At 48.2% G+C, this 14,191-nt stretch overlaps 1 protein-coding gene across 1 annotated transcript in view; it reads right to left on the bottom strand.

Moving 5' to 3' along the window:
- Window positions 1–14,191, bottom strand: part of SLC1A7 (solute carrier family 1 member 7) — an 85,681-nt gene that overhangs the window by 32,621 nt on the left and 38,869 nt on the right. Inside the window, exon 5 of the mRNA XM_033915242.1 lies at window positions 10,094–10,316. Within this exon, the coding sequence (XP_033771133.1) occupies window positions 10,094–10,316 (223 nt within the window). The remainder of the gene's footprint in view (window positions 1–10,093; window positions 10,317–14,191) is intronic.

The raw sequence follows: 14,191 nt of genomic DNA, 5'->3' as shown, positions 1-14,191 counted from the left end.
GCAGAGAGCAGGGCTTCCAGTTGGAAAGACGCTTTCGACTGGTCTCCAGCAGTCGCTTCTTGGGTTGAGCGGCCAGCCCAGTCGGATCGGAAATTTGGTGTAGTCAATCGGGTCGCTGTCCAATCTGCATGCGTTTCACCTCATTTGCATGCAAGGATTCCAAGCGGATCGCAGAAGAGGGAAGTGAATCAGGCCGGAGGGAAATTTGATAGTTAAGTGGTCGCAAACCGATCGGTGCATGATCTCTTCCAAAATCGATTTATTAGTTCTTCTGGCAGTCCAAGGCACATAACATTCTTCTCTTGCACCAAAGTTCAAATGAGTCAATCTTCTTTCTATCTTTATTCTATAACGTCCATCTTTCACGTCCATAACTGATCACTGAGAAAACGAGTGCGTGGATCAGCCTGATCCTCGTTTTAAGTGTTGTTTCACTGCTGTCAAGAGCCTTCATTATAAAACAACCAATTGCTATTCAGTGGAGTATTTCTTCCCTACTAGTTGCTTCCCTGTTTACAAAAGAGCCCAGGAGATTAAAATTCTTTACAACTTCTATTCTGTTGCCTTCAAGCTCATAATCGTCATCATTTTCCACGTTCATAACCTTTGTTTTATTTATGTGCCAGTTGTGGTTTATCAAGAGCCTATTAATAAATTCATAATTTTTGTTCAAAGACTAAGAATTTATTAATAGCTCTTGATAAACTGCAAGACGTGGCATAGTAAGGGGGATGGGGTGGACTGCCCCGGGTGCCATATTAATGGGGGTGCCAACACCCCTCTGTTCCCCCCCCCCCCCACATGCCACGCTCATACCCTCCCTATCCCACCCCCTCGTATCTCTTTAAATCTTAGCTAGCATGAGCAACTACTCTGGCCTGCTGTGCGCACCGGCCTGGTTCTCTCTGAAATCACTTCCGGGTTGCAGGGCCAGGAATTGACGTCAGAGGGAAAGCCAACGCCGGTGCAAGAAAGCTCGCACTGGTGAAGATTTAAAGAGGTATGGGGCAGGAAGGGAGGGCACAGAAGGAGCAGGGAGATGGCGTGGAAAGAGAGGAGGGTGCAGGGAGGGGGAGGTCACCACCGCCCTGGGCACCTCCTACCCTCACCACGCCACTGACTGCAAGGGCCAATCCTGGCTTCAATGTGGTTTACAATGATAAGCAAGAAGACAGGAGGAGGAAGAGATAAGGAGAATAGATGGAGGAGAAAAAAAACCTGAACATGAGGAAGGTATAGGAAGAAAGGTAAGTTGTAGTCTAGGATACCCTTAAAAAATGTTTGAGAAAAGAGAAGCATCTTCAGGGTGGTTTTGAATCTAAGGTAAGAGGCTTCCATTCACAGCTGAAATGGAAGGGAGCTTAAGTTTTGGACCAGAGTAACCATTAGTAAGTCGGATGACAGCGCCGGCCATGGGAGACCCTTGATAAAGCACGCTGTGCGAAACATGTTGGGTCTGATCCTATATATGGGGAGGGGCATAATCAAAAGGGACGTCTAAGTCCGTTTACGTCCATCTTGCAAGTCGTCCAAAGTTAAAAAGAGCCTAAGACACATTTTCAAAAGATACGTCCAACTTTTTTTTAGTTTTGAAAATCATCTAATTATACGTCCTGCCGATTTGATCGTCCAAGCCACTAAATCGTCCATCTTTATACCACATTTTCGTCCAACTTTTCATCCAAGTATAAAACGCCTAGAACAAGCCCTGTTGGACGTGGGAGGGGTCTGCAAAGTGATGGACTGAACACCCAGACATGGCACCTAAATAGTGGGGTACCTTACAGGACACTGCTGTGAACTTCACCTCCAGAATCCCCTAGACCCATGTATCTACCACCCCAATAGCCCTTATGGCTGTAGGAGCCACTTATAGAAACATAGAAAATGGCGGCAGAAAAGGGCCATTGGCCCAAGTCTGCCCACTCTAAGAACCCTCCCCCCTAAGCACTTCCTTGAAGTGAACCCACAAATGCTTATCCAATTTTTTTCTTAAAATTGAGCACGTTGCTGGCCTCAATTACCTGAGGCCAGCAACGTATAGGGGAGTGCACATGTTTCAGTATCAATGCAGTGATTACAGGGGCTTATGGGCATGAGTCCTCCTCTCCATGAGTCCCTAACTCATCCCCAAGACAGCTTAAGCCGCCTCTGAGCAGGACGACTAGGCTTTCCTATACCAGGCTGCCAGGTGATGATGGTCTGGAGGCTGAATTTTAAAGGTGTGACTACAATTTTTATGGGGGTTGTGGGGGGTCGGTGATCACTGGGATGGTGTGTGGGGGTCTGTAGTTTGTGTCTGCAATGCTTATCTGGTGACTTTAGGGGGGGTTTTGTGACAGACCATATTTTACATGGTCTAAGTCACAACGTCCAAGTTCCGTTGATCGTGGGCTGTATAACTTTTGGTTATACATGCTGTATGACTAAGTCTAAGCTGGCCCATGTCCCACCCAACTCCCGCCCTTGACACTCCTCCCGAAATGCCCTGTTTAGCTTTGGTCGTTCAGCGGCACTATGAAGGCCTAGGTCATTTAGAAATACGCCCAAAACCCGTTTTTAGTATCGGCACTTGGACATTTTTGAGAAATGTTCGTCCAAGTGCCAACTTAGGCCGGTTTTTGGACGTATTTCTCTTTCGATTATGAGCCCCATAATATTTAAACAAATTTAATTATTTATAAAAAATTTTATCACTAAAAAAACACTAATATATATTTAAGTATTTATTGTGAGAGTCAAATGAAATATATATATATTTATGGCTGAGAGCAGGCAGGCGAACGCAGAGGCTTCAGGGCTCGTTGCCGATTCCAGCGGCAGCGAGCAGGAAAGCAGAGAGGCGAGGGGGACGCGGTGAGCCAGGGGCGGGCGAGAGTTAGCTCCGCCCACCCGCATCGCGTCAGCGGCTTCAGCCAGCGGGCTCCCCCTTAAAAGGCAGGGAGCCGCGGCCAGGACAGCAGAGCAGGCAGGCGAACGCAGAGGCTTCAGGGCTCGTTGCCGATTCCAGCGGCAGCGAGCAGGAAAGCAGAGAGGCGAGGGGGACGCGGTGAGCCAGGGGCGGGCGAGAGTTAGCTCCGCCCACCCGCATCGCGTCAGCGGCTTCAGCCAGCGGGCTCCCCCTTAAAAAGCAGGGAGCCAACGGCGTGCAGCCGTTCGGCGCGCGGCGAAGGCGAGCGGCAAAGGCGCTCGCCTTAGCGGGAGCGCCTTTGCGGAGGAGCCTTAAGAAGGAGCCAGGAGCACAGGCAGCCCAGTAGAGAAATTCCTGAGGTACATTTTCTCTAATTTACTCTCGATTCATTCTCATTCTCTTTCTCGCTCTTCTCTTACAGAACACAGGAAAGAAAACAGAGAAATGGAGGCTGCAGGAATCCAGCAGGGCTATCCAGTATACTGCATCGCATGTCATATGTATGACTACCTCCCCTTTGGGAGGCGGGCATACATATGCAATCGATGCCAGGAACTGGATAGCCTGAAGAGGGAGGTCGGAAGGCTGCAGGTTAGAGTCCAGGAGCTGGAGGGACTCTGCTCAATAGAGGAACAGTGTGGGGAAACGGAGGAGACTACCAGAGAGAGCCACATCTCAGAACAAGTCAGAGAGCTCGAGAAGTACATAGAGGAAGCCTGGCAGATGGCAGAGGCACAGGACCACCAGCGTATCAGACGGGAACCGGCAGCTGGAGGTCAGGAACCAACAAACACCATGGGAGTGGGACCTAGCGTAGGGTCTGAAAATGCAGATGATGGTACCCAACAGGACCTGGCGGAAGGACCAGCGGAGATCCAGCAGAGCCCGGAAGACACGGACCTGAGACCAGAGAGACATCTGAGGAAGGGGAAATCTGCTGTTGTAGTAGGAGACTCAATCCTGCGAGAAGTGGACAGTCACATTGCCGGAGGAAGGGAGGACCGACTAGTGACATGTCTCCCGGGGGCAAGAACAACGGACGTCATCAGCAGAATTGATAGAATCCTGGAGGGAGCCGAGACAGAGGAGACGGCAGTTGTAATCCACATTGGAACCAACGACGTCAGCAGGAAAAATTTCAACCGGACTACACTGACTGAGCAGTTCAGGATCCTGGGGCGGAAACTGAAGCTGAGATCAAATAGGATAGCCTTCTCGGAGATCCTACCAGTACCGAGAGCAGACGCAAGAAGACAGAGCGAACTACAAGTAATGAACGGATGGCTGAGGAGATGGTGCGAGGAGGAGGGATTCCACTTTGTTCGAAACTGGACGACCTTCTTGGGGAAGAACAAGCTCTACAGGAGAGATGGACTGCACCTGAGCACAGCTGGGACGAGGCAGCTGGCAAGAAACATCCAAAACGCCATAGACCTAGCTTTAAACTGAAGAGAAGGGGAAAGCCGGAAGTCGATCTGGCCTCGACACACCGGACATTGGTATCAAAAAATGATACCGAACAAGGACATTGCAAAAGAGAGCTTGGGACCGAGTGGGATCTTTTGGACAAAGGGACTGAGAGAAAATTCTTGGGCAAAGGGACTATGAGAGGCTTCTTGGATAAAGGGACTGAGGGGACACTTTTGGGCAAAGGGACCGAGTGGGAACTCTTGGACAAAGGGGCTGAGAGGGACTTTTTGGACAAAGGGACTGAGGAGACACTTTTGGACAAAGGGACCGAGTGGGAACTCTTGGACAAAGGGGCTGAGAGGGACTTTTTGGACAAAGAGACTGAGAGGGAACTTTTAAACAAAAGGGTTGAGTGGAAATCTTCAGAAAAAAGGCCCACAGATGCAATGCAGGGGCCCAGTGCACAAACGAGCCTAACAGACATGGTTGAAAGAGAACAATGGGAGCAAGAGGACCATCCAAAAAAGGAGATACTGGATGGGGGCAAAACGGACACGCCACGGGAGGTGGATGACCGAGTAAAGACAAGCCAGGTGGGAGCGCCGAGCCATGGAAAGAAAACAGCAGGGCGGGCGACAAATCAGGACCTATATTGCCTCTACACAAATGCGAGGAGCCTCAGGGCCAAAATGGGAGAGCTGGAAATTATAGCCAGTCAAAAAGCCCTGGACATAATTGGAATCACAGAAACGTGGTGGGCTGAGGATAATAAATGGGATGTGGTCATACCAGGGTACAAACTTTACAGGAGAGACAGGACACACAAGAAGGGTGGAGGAATAGCGCTATACATAAAAGACTCCATACCCTCAACCAAAATGGAAACAGCAGTAAGGTCGGAGGGCTTGGAATCAATATGGGTTAAGCTACCAGGAGGATCTGGAGCAGACATCAAATTGGGTCTATACTATCGACCGCCTGGCCAATCGGAAGAAATCGACCGGGACCTGGAGACGGAACTGCGGCAGGTATGCAAGAATGGAAGTGTGGTGGTGATGGGAGACTTCAACTACCCTGGGATAGACTGGAGTATCGGGCACTCAAGTTGCGAGAGAGAGACCAAATTCCTGGAAGCCACGATGGACTGCTTCCTGGAACAGCTGGTCATGGAACCTACACGAGGAGAAGCTACTCTTGATCTAATCTTCAGTGGACTGGGGGGACCTGCAAAGGAAGTAGCGGTATTAGACCCACTGGGAAACAGCGATCACAACATGATCCAGTGCAGACTAGAACTGGGATCATCCAGGGTGAAAAGAACCACAACAACAGCGCTCAACTTCAGAAAAGGGAATTATGATGCAATGAGGAAAATGGTGGGGAAGAAACTCAACGGCAGCACAAGGAAGGTAGAGTCCGTAGAAAGCGCCTGGACCCTGCTCAAGCGTACGGTGCACGAAGCACAGAACCTGTACGTCCCCAGGTTCAGAAAAGAGGGCAAGAAAAATCGAATAAAGAACCCAGCATGGATAACGGCAGCTGTAAAAAAGGCGATCAGTAACAAGAAAGCATCGTTCAAAAAATGGAAACAGGATCAAACGCAGGCCAACCAAAAGGAACACAAGGAAAGCCAGAAGGAGTGCCACCGAGTGGTTAGGAGAGCAAAGAGGGAATATGAAGAGAGACTAGCGGGAGAGGCAAAAAATTTCAAATCATTCTTCAGGTACGTAAAGGGGAAGCAACCAGCGAGGGAGGAAGTGGGGCCCTTGGATGATGGGGATAGAAAGGGAGTAGTGAGGGAGGAAAAAGAAATAGCTGACAAGTTAAATGACTTCTTTACGTCGGTCTTCACGAGGGAGGACACATCCAACATTCCGGAACCAGAGGAAATAGAAAATGGAGATCAAGATAACAAGCTGGTCAAATTAGAGGTGAGCCAGGAGGATGTCCTCAGGCAGATAGACAAGCTAAAGAGCGACAAGTCGCCAGGTCCGGATAGCATTCACCCAAGGGTGCTCAAGGAATTAAGGAATGAAATAGCAGAGACACTTCAGCAAATATGCAACCTATCCCTAAAAACTGGAGAGATCCCGGAGGACTGGAAAATAGCTAATGTCACGCCCATCTTCAAGAAGGGTTCGAGGGGCGACCCGGGAAACTATAGGCCGGTAAGCCTCACATCGGTCCCGGGAAAGATGATGGAGGCACTGATTAAGGACAGCATCTGTGACCATATCGAAAAAAATGGACAGCTAAGGTCGAGCCAGCATGGGTTCTGCAAGGGTAGGTCGTGCCTCACAAACTTGTTGTACTTCTTTGAGGGGGTAAACAACCAGGTGGACAAAGGAGAACCCATAGACATAATTTACCTAGACTTCCAGAAAGCCTTCGATAAGGTACCACATGAGCGGTTGCTCAGGAAGCTATGGAACCATGGGGTGCACGGGGAGGTCCACCGATGGATCAAAAACTGGCTGGCAGACAGGAAGCAGAGGGTTGGTGTAAAGGGCCATTACTCGGACTGGCAAGGGGTCACGAGCGGGGTTCCTCAAGGATCGGTGCTGGGACCGCTCCTGTTTAACATATTCATTGACGACCTGGAGGAGGGAACAAAATGCGAGGTCATCAAATTTGCAGATGACACCAAACTATTCAGCAAGGTTGAAACCACGGTTGACTGCGAGAATCTCCAAAGGGATCTTACGACATTGGAAGAATGGGCGAAAAAGTGGCAAATGAGCTTCAATGTAGGGAAATGCAAGGTCATGCATATAGGGAGAAGGAACCCGATGTTCACTTACAAAATGGGGGGATCAATGCTAGGGGTCAGTAATCTGGAAAGAGACTTGGGAGTGATGGTAGACACGACATTGAAGGCGTCGGCACAATGCGCCACAGCCTCGAGGAAAGCAAACCAAATGTTAGGTATCATTAAGAAGGGTATCTCGACCAGAACGAAGGAAGTCATCCTGCCACTGTACCGGGCTATGGTGCGCCCGCATCTGGAATACTGTGTACAGTACTGGTCACCGTACCTCAAAAAGGACATGGCAATGCTTGAGGGAGTCCAGAGAAGAGCAACTAAACTGATTAAGGGTATGGAAAACCTTACATACACTGACAGACTGAAGAAGCTGGGGTTGTTCTCCCTGGAAAAGCGGAGACTCAGAGGAGATATGATAGAGACCTTCAAGATCCTGAGGGGCATCGAAAAGGTTGACAAAGACAGATTTTTCAATTTGAAAGAAACCACAAGAACAAGGGGTCACTCGATGAAATTGAAGGGGGACAGGTTTAAAACAAACGCAAGGAAGTACTTTTTCACACAGAGGGTGGTGGACACATGGAACACCCTTCCGGAGGCCGTGATAGGAAATAGCACAGTACAGGGTTTCAAGGAAGACCTGGATAGGTTCCTGGAAGACAAAGGGATTGAGGGGTACAGATAAGAGCAGTGGAAGGTTTAGAGATAACTGTAGAGGTAGGCAATAAAATTAGTCAGGGACCGCTGACCAGGCAATATGCCTGATGGGCCGCCGCGTGAGCGGACCGCTGGGCTGGATGGACCTCTGGTCTGCCCCGGCGGAGGCGACTACTTATGTACTTATGTACTTATGTACTTATAAGATCCCACGTAATTCTTCACCCTAAAAATTTCTAATAGTGGCGGAGTAGTGGGGCTGAAGTGGAAATAAAATATTGTAAGGTGAACATAAGAATAGCCTTACTGGGTCAGACCAATGGTCCATCAAGCTCAGTAGCTCATTCTCATGGTGGCCAATCCAGGTCACCAGTACCTGGCCAAAATCCAAGGTGTAGCAATATTCCATGCTACTGACAAAGGGCAAGCAGTAGCTTCCCCCATGTCTTCCTCAATAACAGACTATGGACTTTTCCTCCAGGAACTTGTCCAAACCTTTCTTAAAACCAGCTACTCTATCCACTCTTACCACATCCTCTGGGGAGAGTAAGTGGAGCAGCATTGGTGGAGCAAAGCACTCTGGGGAGAATATAGGGAATGAATAGTCTTTTATTGTAATCAGGAAGGAAGGCTCCCCTTAGAGAGCAGCATTAAAATCTTAACATTTTATAAGAGCCCTTTTCTGCAGGTAAAATAGACTTTACCCATGAATAAAAGCTAATAAAATTAGCCCCCAAAAGGCAAAGGCTTATTTTAAGTAATTAAGAAATATTTTCTTCGGCCCTACAGATACATTAGCAAACTAATCCCCTTGAAAGGGAGGCAGAATAGAAAACACATTTGTTTTCAAGAGACAGTAAGATACAAAAAGAGAATGGTGGGGGGGGGGGGGGGGGGGGAGGAAGCAAAACATATTTTCAAAACTACAGAAGATGAATTATCTCAAAGCTTACTGCAAGTGCAAGTTGAAGGGGACGATTTTCCATAGAAGGAAAACGCTGCCAAGGTCTCTGGTGTCCACACACACACACATACACGCATAAGCCAGGCAAACTAAATGACTGTTTGCTTCTAAAGAGACATTTAGGAGGAAGTTGTGAAAGATGAACTGCAGGCCCGTGTGACATTTATTGCATACACATCTCGACTCGCGTTTTGAATAAGAACCTGTGTCTGCTTCTTGGATCACACAACTGCACTTCTGATCCAAATCCCAGAGCCAAACAATTCCATGGCAGCCCCTCCAAGCCTGAGTCACAGAGCCAGTCGTTCACGGGTCACATCCCGTGATTTCACAATACGAGTGCGTGCAAAGCAAGGCTCAGATGCACCGTCTCTTGGAGGCGGCCTTGCGTTTGCAGAATGTGCTGCCTCGTTAACAGTCATACAGCATTTCTGCTGCCTTGCCAAGCTCTCTGCAGCCTAGTAAGCTGAACTGAGGTGAATTAAGGGGCTCTCTTACTAAGCCATGGCAAAATCTGGGTTTAGCACACCCTAAAGTGGCACATTCTCAGTTGTTAAGCCCATTTTTACGGCATAGCAGAAGAGGTCTTTTTTCTTTGTTAATTGTGCAGGCAGTGGTGTAGCAAGGAGGGTAGTGGCACCCTCTGCCCTACTTTCTGCCCCCCCCCCCCCACTCCTTCCCAAACCACCCATCGTGCACATGCCTTCCCCCCATAGCTCTTTAATTCTTTGTGGCAGAAGCAGCATCTCCAACCTGCTGCCCACACCAGCCTCAGCTCGCCCTCTGAGGTCACTTCCTGGTCCCGTGACCCGGAAGTGACTTCACAGGGAAAGCCAAAGCTGGCACAAGCAGCAGGTTGGAGATACTGTTCATGCCAGCAAAGAGTTAGAAAGTTCAGAGGGGCAGAGAGGAGGAGAGTTGCTGGCACTCCCACCAAAACGGCACCTGGAACAGTCCGCCCCCCCCCCCCCTTAGTACTCCACTTTGTACAGTTTCCAGAACTGCGCACAGTGCTCCAAATGAGATCTCATCAGAGACTTATACAGAGGTATTATTGCCTCTTTTTTCCTGTTGACCTTTCCTTTCCCTATGCACCCAAACATCCCTCTGGCTTTTGCAGTCACCTTTCTGCCTGTACGTTTTGATAATTCTTAAACTGCTCCAATTAAAGGTCCTTTTACTAAGGTGCGGTAGCCAATTTAACGCGCGCTAAAAATTAGCGTGTGGTAAATGCTAATGCATCCATTATATCCTATGGACAAGTTAGCATTTAACGTGCGCTAAATCGGCCGCCGCACCTTAGTAAAAGGACCTGTAAATGTATCAGCAAAGAATCCAGTTTAACCCCTAAGCTGGGTTTTTAATGCCCCACACCCTTTAAACCTACCCATTGTTGCCGAGAATACGACAATCCCTAGGACATTCATGCCTTCGCTGGCACCTGGTTCAGATCTGTAGATTACTACCGGCGTAGGAGTCATGTCCAGTGAAAAGTTCTGCATATTTAATCCATTTTCATCCTGGATCCCATAGATCATGATTCGATTCCTGGTGCCCTCAGAGGACAAGGGATCACTGGGATTAAGAACGGGGACACTCTTAGTTCGGTACTGCCAAAAGAAAGAAGAGAAAGTAGGTAAGGCAGAGCAGTCTGAAAGTCATGTTGTACTCAGCATCCATAATGCACAGAGGGGTCCTTTTACTAAGGCAAGTTCCTAGAGGAACAGTCCATAGTCTGTTATTGAGAAAGACACGGGGGAAGCCACTGCTTGCCCTGGATCAATAGCATAGAATATTGCTTCTTTTTGGGTTTTGGCCGGGTACTGGTGACCTGGATTGGCCACCGTGAGAACGGGCTACTGGGCTTGATGGACCTTTGGTCTGACCCAGTAAGGCTTTTCTTATGTTCTTATGTGAGCCAAGTCTAGGACAATCAAGCCATTGTAACATCACTGATGAGGTTGGCTCTGAGGCACTGCGGAATGAGGTATTATGACATCACAATCTCAGCTCTGGAATGTTGCTCTCATTGAGGTTCCGGAATCTTGCTGTTCTTTGAGATGCTGGAATGTTGCTACTCCTTGGGTTTTGGCAAGGTACTAGTGACCTGGATTGGCCACCATGAGCATGATGGACCATTGGCCAGACCCAGTAAGGCTTTTCTTATGTTCTTAAGGCGCACTAGCCGATTTAGCGCGTACTAAATGCTAACGCGTCCATAGACTATAATACTTGCACACCTTAGTAAAGGACCCCATTATTTCTTATAAAAAAAATCATAATTTTCCCTCACATAGTGCCTTTCTTTCAAACAAGATTCTGGCAGGCTTTACAGATGTTTCACGATATATATGGACCAAAAAGTCATGTTTCTCTATAGCTGGACCATTTATGTGGAATGCATTGTCTGGTACCCTACGGTTTTGTAGAAATGTATTGCAATTTAGAAAGTTGATTACGACCCATTTATTTGTTCAAGCTTTTTAAAGCTAATATTCTGTTTCTTGAGTTAATATTTTACTTTCTAATTTGCAGGTTATTAGATTTATGCATCTTGATTGAAGTAACGTTGTAAATGAGCGTTTAAAATGTAATTTATAGGTTGAGATGGTATAATCTTAAGATTTTTGCTGATGTATAGGATCTTTGTTGTGTAAACCTAGAAATATGTATGTAATACTGTGAGCCACCTTGGATAAAGGCGGATTAGAAATGTTTAAATAAATAGACATACTACTTGAAAACTGGGAGAAAATTGCCATGTCACACTATGAGGGATTCTGTGGAGATGATGATGTTCAAGGAATCCTCATCCAGTTACGATTCATTATTGTTTTCAGTTTTTAATCCAGGTTTTTTTTATATCAGGACTTTTAGGGACCCCTGAGGAAGACAACACTGTCGAAACACGGACCGTGTTGGGTCCATAGTTCCCAACGGTTTGGGTCCTAGATATATTTTATGTGGATTATCAATTTGTATATTTTTAAATAAAGCCTGCATCTTGAACATCACCATCTCCACAAAGTTTTCATTTTCCACTGGATTTGCATTTTCTGTGGGATTAAGGGTCAATCTTTTGTTTTACTATGAGGGATTCACCACCCAGAGGCACTGCTTACATTCAAATAAAGAACATCTTCCTTGGCAGCCATTTGATAAAAGAAAATGCCAATGATTATTCTTGCACTGTTCCTACTGCTGTTTAAAGGCAGGGTACCCATTAGAGAATGACACAGGGACAAATTTTTCCCCATCCCCGCAGGAACTCGATTTTCCCATCCCATCCCTGCGAGTTTTGTCACTGTCCCTGTCCCATTCCTGTAAACTCTGCCTTAACTGCACAAGCCTCGGACACTTATGATTTTCAAGTGTTTGAGGCTTGTGCAGATGAGGACAGAGCTTAGGCATTGGCGGAATGAGGCATTATGACATCACAATCTGAGCTCTAGAATGTTGCTACTTAGGATTTTCAAGTGTTTGAGTCTTGTGCAGATGAGGACAGAGCTGAGGCATTATGACATCACACTCTGAGCTCTAGAATGTTGCTACTTAGGATTTGAAAGTGTTTGAGGCTTGTACAGATGAGGACGGAGCTTAGGCATTGGTGGAATGAGGCATTATGACATCACAATCTGAGCTCTAGAATGTTGCTACTTAGGATTTTCAAGTGTTTGAGGCTTGTGCAGATGAGGACGGAGCTTAGGCATTGGTGGAATGAGGCATTATGACATCACAATCTGAGCTCTAGAATGCTGCTACTTAGGATTTGAAAGGGTTTGAGGCTTGTGCAGATGAGGACGGAGTTTGCAGGAGGTCTGCCTGCCTCTTTGCATCTGCTCTCGGTACAGGCAGGATCTCTGAGAATGCTATCCTCCGGGTACTCCGCTTCAGCTTTCGTCTCAGGGCCCTGGGACGAAAGCTGAAGCGGAGTACCCGGAGGATAGCATTCTCAGAGATCCTGCCTGTACCGAGAGCAGATGCAAAGAGGCAGGCAGACCTCCAGGCTGTGAATGCATGGTTGAGGAGATGGTGCCAGGAGGAGGGCTTCCACTTTGTGAGGAACTGGACGTCCTTCTGGGGAAAGAGCAAGCTCTACCGGCGAGACGGCCTGCACCTGAGCACAGCGGGAACTAGACTACTGGCAGCAAATGTGAGGAAGGAGATCGAGAGGGCTTTAAACTGAGGAGAGGGGGAAAGCCGACAGCTGATCTGATGTTGACGCTTCAGACAACAGTATCCAGAACAGATGCTGAACGGGCTGACTGCAAGGAGGAAGTAGAGAGACCAGTGAATCTTATGATCAGACGGCGAGGGAAACATCAGGTAAAGGGAGCTTGCTGGGAGGAGACTAAGGGGCATAGAGACACAGGGGGACTGGGTGGCACGAGGGCGAAAACTGAGGGCAATATAGGGGTGCCACAAGGCGAGGGGGATCAAACAGAGCCTCAAGGGATGATAGCCCAGGAGGAGACCGGTAGGGCTAGAAAACCCAGAGGAGAAGCTGGGGAGAGGGGTGGCGGAAATGTGGGGAAACCGAAAGCTGCGAGAGTAAAGGCTAAGGGCAAAGCAGAAGCACAGGGAACAGGAGAACTGCCCGAAATTCAAGGGGAGGCGGCCCAGGTAAATACGGAGGTGGAGGAAAAACGACGGGACCTGCGATGCTTATACGCCAATGCAAGAAGCCTCATGGCTAAGATGGGTGAACTAGAGGTCGTAGCCAAGGGGGAGGACCTGGATATAATTGGAATTACAGAAACATGGTGGACAGAGGAGAATCAATGGGATGTGGCGCTGCCAGGGTACAAGCTCTACAGGAGGGACAGGACCCACAAGAAGGGGGGAGGCATAGCACTATATATAAAGGACTCTATCTACTCGGTCGGGATGGATATGGCAAAGAAGGCAGAGGGGCTGGAATCGCTATGGGTCAAATTGCCGGGAAACAAGGGTACAGGCATAAAACTGGGGCTGTACTATCGCCCACCTGGTACGCCGGAGGAAATCGGACACAACTTGGAAGCTGAACTGAGACAAGAATGCAGGAATGGAAGTGTAACAGTGATGGGGGACTTCAACTACCCGGGGATTGACTGGAGTACGGGTCACTCCAACTGCACTAAGGAAACAGGATTTGTAGAAGCTGTGAGGGACTGCTTCATGGAGCAACTAGTCAAGGAACCGACGCGAGGGAGTGCTACTCTTGACCTCATCTTAAATGGATTAGGGGGGCCTGCAAGAGGGGTAGAAGTGGGAGGACCACTAGGCAACAGTGACCACAACGCGATCCGATTCACATTAGAAAGGGGGATACCCACAGTAAAGAGGACCGCAACAACTGCGCTCAACTTCAGGAAAGGGAACTATGTTGCTATGAGAGAAATGGTGGGGAGGAAGCTCAAAAACGTCCTTAGGATGGAGACTGTAGGAAGCGCCTGGACCCTATTCAGGGACACCCTGCAGGAAGCACAAAGAATGTACGTCC

This window comes from Geotrypetes seraphini, chromosome 12 (assembly GCF_902459505.1).
Source record: "Geotrypetes seraphini chromosome 12, aGeoSer1.1, whole genome shotgun sequence".
In the NCBI taxonomy this organism is placed as follows: domain Eukaryota; kingdom Metazoa; phylum Chordata; class Amphibia; order Gymnophiona; family Dermophiidae; genus Geotrypetes; species Geotrypetes seraphini.
This window is presented reverse-complemented; position numbering and strand designations above follow the sequence as displayed.